The sequence below is a fragment of the Lathyrus oleraceus genome, chromosome 6 (genome assembly GCF_024323335.1).
Source record: "Lathyrus oleraceus cultivar Zhongwan6 chromosome 6, CAAS_Psat_ZW6_1.0, whole genome shotgun sequence".
NCBI lineage: Eukaryota > Viridiplantae > Streptophyta > Magnoliopsida > Fabales > Fabaceae > Lathyrus > Lathyrus oleraceus.
The window spans coordinates 158,846,358-158,849,935 of record NC_066584.1 but is presented as its reverse complement, the minus strand read 5'-3'; the positions used below and the strand labels follow the sequence as shown (position 1 = coordinate 158,849,935).

Below are 3,578 nucleotides of genomic sequence, written 5' to 3'. Positions count from 1 at the left end.
GATTGACAATGTATATCACCATGTTTTTTATTACCAACTGTGATGAAAGGTGATACTTATTTATATATAAGAGAAAACATCTCTCCCTTCAGTATATAACAACCATCCCTCTAAAAACAAAACCCTAACAACTATTTCACTCGTCTCTCTCCAAACGAAACCTGAACAACTATGTCACTCATATGGAAACCCCAAAACAAAACTATAACATCAAATCTTAACCAATGGGTATTTACAGGTTTTTTTTATCTATAGTTTTTTTTCAAAATCTGTTTCAATAGCTTGTTTCATGATGCATGAACTTTCTTCTTGTTTTGACTTGTAGGTAGGGATGCTTGTTTCAATAAAGAGGATGAAGCTAAAGTTAGTGTTGCAAACTTGTACAAAGGGATGTTAGGCTTGCTGCTCTAACTTTAGCTTCATCCTTATTTAATTATGGACACGCCATTATGGGACATGTATGGTACGTTTCTGAAGCATTTTATGACTTGATATGTTGTATTTGTTGTTTATGGTTTATTATTGATGAATGTTGTTGTTAATGTTTATTTAAAAGATGAGTTTATTATATATAATGTGGTTTAAGTGTTTTTCCAATCCCTTGCCGAATATATAACTTTTCAAACTGCATTAGTAAATTATGATATGATAGATAAAGTTGCATTAGAAAACAAGTACACGTTTAATTCTTGACAAGAATTCTTCACACGGTTAACTACATGTTGCTCTTTGACAGTTAAAACTTTGTTTAATGATTGTAGGTCTTCAACCGCCTCTCTCTCCACCTCTAATATTGTTTGCAAAGTAGATAATATATTTCAAAAAGAACTAGAGGTGAAGGAAAGGGCGGTTGAAGAACTATAATCACTAAATCAAGTTCTGAATGTTAAAGAGCAAAATATGGATAAGGAATTGATGATCTCTTATCATGTATTGAACATGAACTTGTTCCTATAATATAACTTAATTTATCATATTATAATGTTCTAGTGCAGATTGAAAGGTTATATGTTTGGTGAGCATTGGCGAAATAAGTATTCCATATAATTTATAATAAACTCAAGTCTATAAATCACAATGGTTGTTTAACATGATCGTTGTTAAATATGTTGCATTAAAGGATATCACAACGGTTGTTTAAAGTAATTGTTGTAGTAGGTATTACACTACGCAGATATAATCACGCTCACACGTTCGTGGTGGAAAGGATCATACATAAGATCACACCTTACCTCACAACGGTTGGTCTGGCATGGCGGTATCAATTTTCCAACCGTTATGATAGGTGTTTTCATAGTAGTGTTTTCATCAACAGAAGCCAAATTCTAAAGATATATTCATGTTTTTTATTTGTCACTGTAGTTATGATTCTTATTAGTATGAATAACTAAGTTTTATTGATTAAGGCTTGTTAGATGAACTTGTATGAACCTGTTGGGACATATATTTAGGTATTTGTAGTATTTTCATCTTTGATTTATTCAATATCATTAGTCAGTTTAATTTTTTGTTCATTGCTTTATATATGTTTATTAATATGTATATCGATCTAGACTCTTAGTGATTACTGACCATAAATCTTTGAATCACAACTAAATTAATTTGTTTAACTTAGTAATTAATTAGGGATGAGAAATTATAAGCTGTGACTTAGGGTTCAATGTACAAAAACATTGTTTGTTTTACTAGCCAACTAATCTAAGGAATTAGGGAGCGTAGTGTAGAATATTGAGTTATACACCCAGGAATTGGGTATAACAACTAAGTTAGTTTATTGTAATCACTGATAAATCATCAACAGTGACATACAGGGGATTCAAGACAAGGTTTAATCATCGTTAATCTGATCAAGTTTTCCACCAATTTCATTTATCCTTTTAATTTACTAAATTAACTATGAAACCCCTCAATTTAAATTTCAATAGCACGCAAATCGCTTTGTTAAAATATCACAATCCTTGTGGAGACGAACTTATAAATTTTATTACTTTGATACAATTAGCACACTTGCTAATTTGTTATCAGAAGTAAATCCTCTAAGGTTAATGATGCCCCTTGTAACCAAGCTAACGCTGCAGAACAACCATCGAAATAAGTTCTTGAAATTGCGCCTCTTCAAAGGTATTTCCAGACCCCAATCAAGGTAATGTTTCTAAAACCTGACCCTCTAAGAATGTTGTTCAAAACATGTCGAAGAATGTTGTTGAGATTTCCAAACCTATTACTAAGACTTAAGATATTGATTTGGAAAACCTAAATTAAACCCTAGATTCTCTTCATGCATGTGAAGAACCTCCTATGGAATATAACATTGAGAAAATAGTAGGTGAAAAATCTACAGAAGAACCGGTTGCGGATGTCCCTATGGTAGATATTTTCCTTGAGGACATTCTAAATGGGAAAGATGTTGATTGTGAAGACTCAAGTGATGACAAGCCTATAGTTAGGAAAGATAATGTTGTGGAAGAAGTTGCCAACTTGGGTAATGACAACCCTCGGGATGCCATAGAAAAATCAGTAGAAATAAATTTTGATGATAAAAATGGTAGTGAAAAAATCAATGTTGAGGAAGATCTTCTTGAACAAGAAGCTGAAACAGAATTGGAAGACCTTGTTGGAAAAGAAGTTCAAGAGGATGTTGTTGATGAAACCCAAGAACCTTATCTGGAAAATAAAGATGTGTCAGAAAACCAATCTGATATGTTGGAGACAAAGTCTCTATATCAAAAGGAGGATGAGCTTGTAACTCCTGAAAATCATGTTGAAAATGATGTTGATGACAATGTTAGTAACAACGTTAAAGAAAATGTTGGCAACTCTGTGAATGTTAATGAAGACCCTATTAATGAGAATTTTGAAGCTTATATTGATGAAGCCCCTGTTGATCATATTGATAATGATGTTGTGAATAAAAAATCTTTGAAGAGAACCAAAACGAAGGTAGACAAGAAGGGAACCGATCTAAATCCTAAGAAGATTCTCTTGCCAAGGAAAAGAATGCAACCAAAAAGAAATATATTTTAGGTAAGAAAAAGAAAGTTATAGATAATAGTGAGAAGTCATAAGGAAAGAAGAAAGTGACCCCTAAAAGGAAAATGACATTTTGGTTCCCCCTCTTAAGAAGAATAAGAAAGTTGTTGGCGGAAAGAAGATTCCCATAAATTTTCCTATTTCTCCCTTAGACAATGTTTCATTCCATTCTAAGGAACATTTAAAGTAGTGATGAAGTTATTGGATTAGTCCAGTCCCTTAAACTTTAGTTATCGTCTATTTTTTTAGAATCATGTTTCAGACATTTCTCTTCCCAATATTCAACACTTTGATCTAACTACAGAAGGGAATCTACCTGAGGTTACTCCTATGTATGGTACTCCTATAAGTTTATTTTTCTAGAGTTGATACAAGTTTCCAAGATATTGGAGGACATGATTCTCACATCAATACTAGAAAGAACAATGTGGATGACTTGATCAAAATGATGAGTCCAAAAGTAGATAAAGCATCTACACCCTATGTTGTTGGTATGAATGCAGATACTGATGTAAGGAATGATATGTAGAAGGGTGATAGTGTTGAGG

The 3,578-nt window shown here is 32.5% G+C and overlaps 1 protein-coding gene across 1 annotated transcript; it reads left to right on the top strand.

Moving 5' to 3' along the window:
• The first annotated feature begins 2,298 nt into the window (after window positions 1–2,298).
• Window positions 2,299–3,024, top strand: LOC127094527 (uncharacterized). The gene has a single exon (XM_051033351.1). The coding sequence runs from the start codon at window positions 2,299–2,301 to the stop codon at window positions 3,022–3,024; it is 726 nt and encodes a 241-aa protein (XP_050889308.1).
• Window positions 3,025–3,578: the final 554 nt, after the last annotated feature.

Coding starts and splice junctions, on each gene's coding strand:
- LOC127094527 (XM_051033351.1), top strand. CDS start 2,299: ATGGAATATAACATTGAGAAAATAGTAGGTGAAAAATCTACAGAAGAA.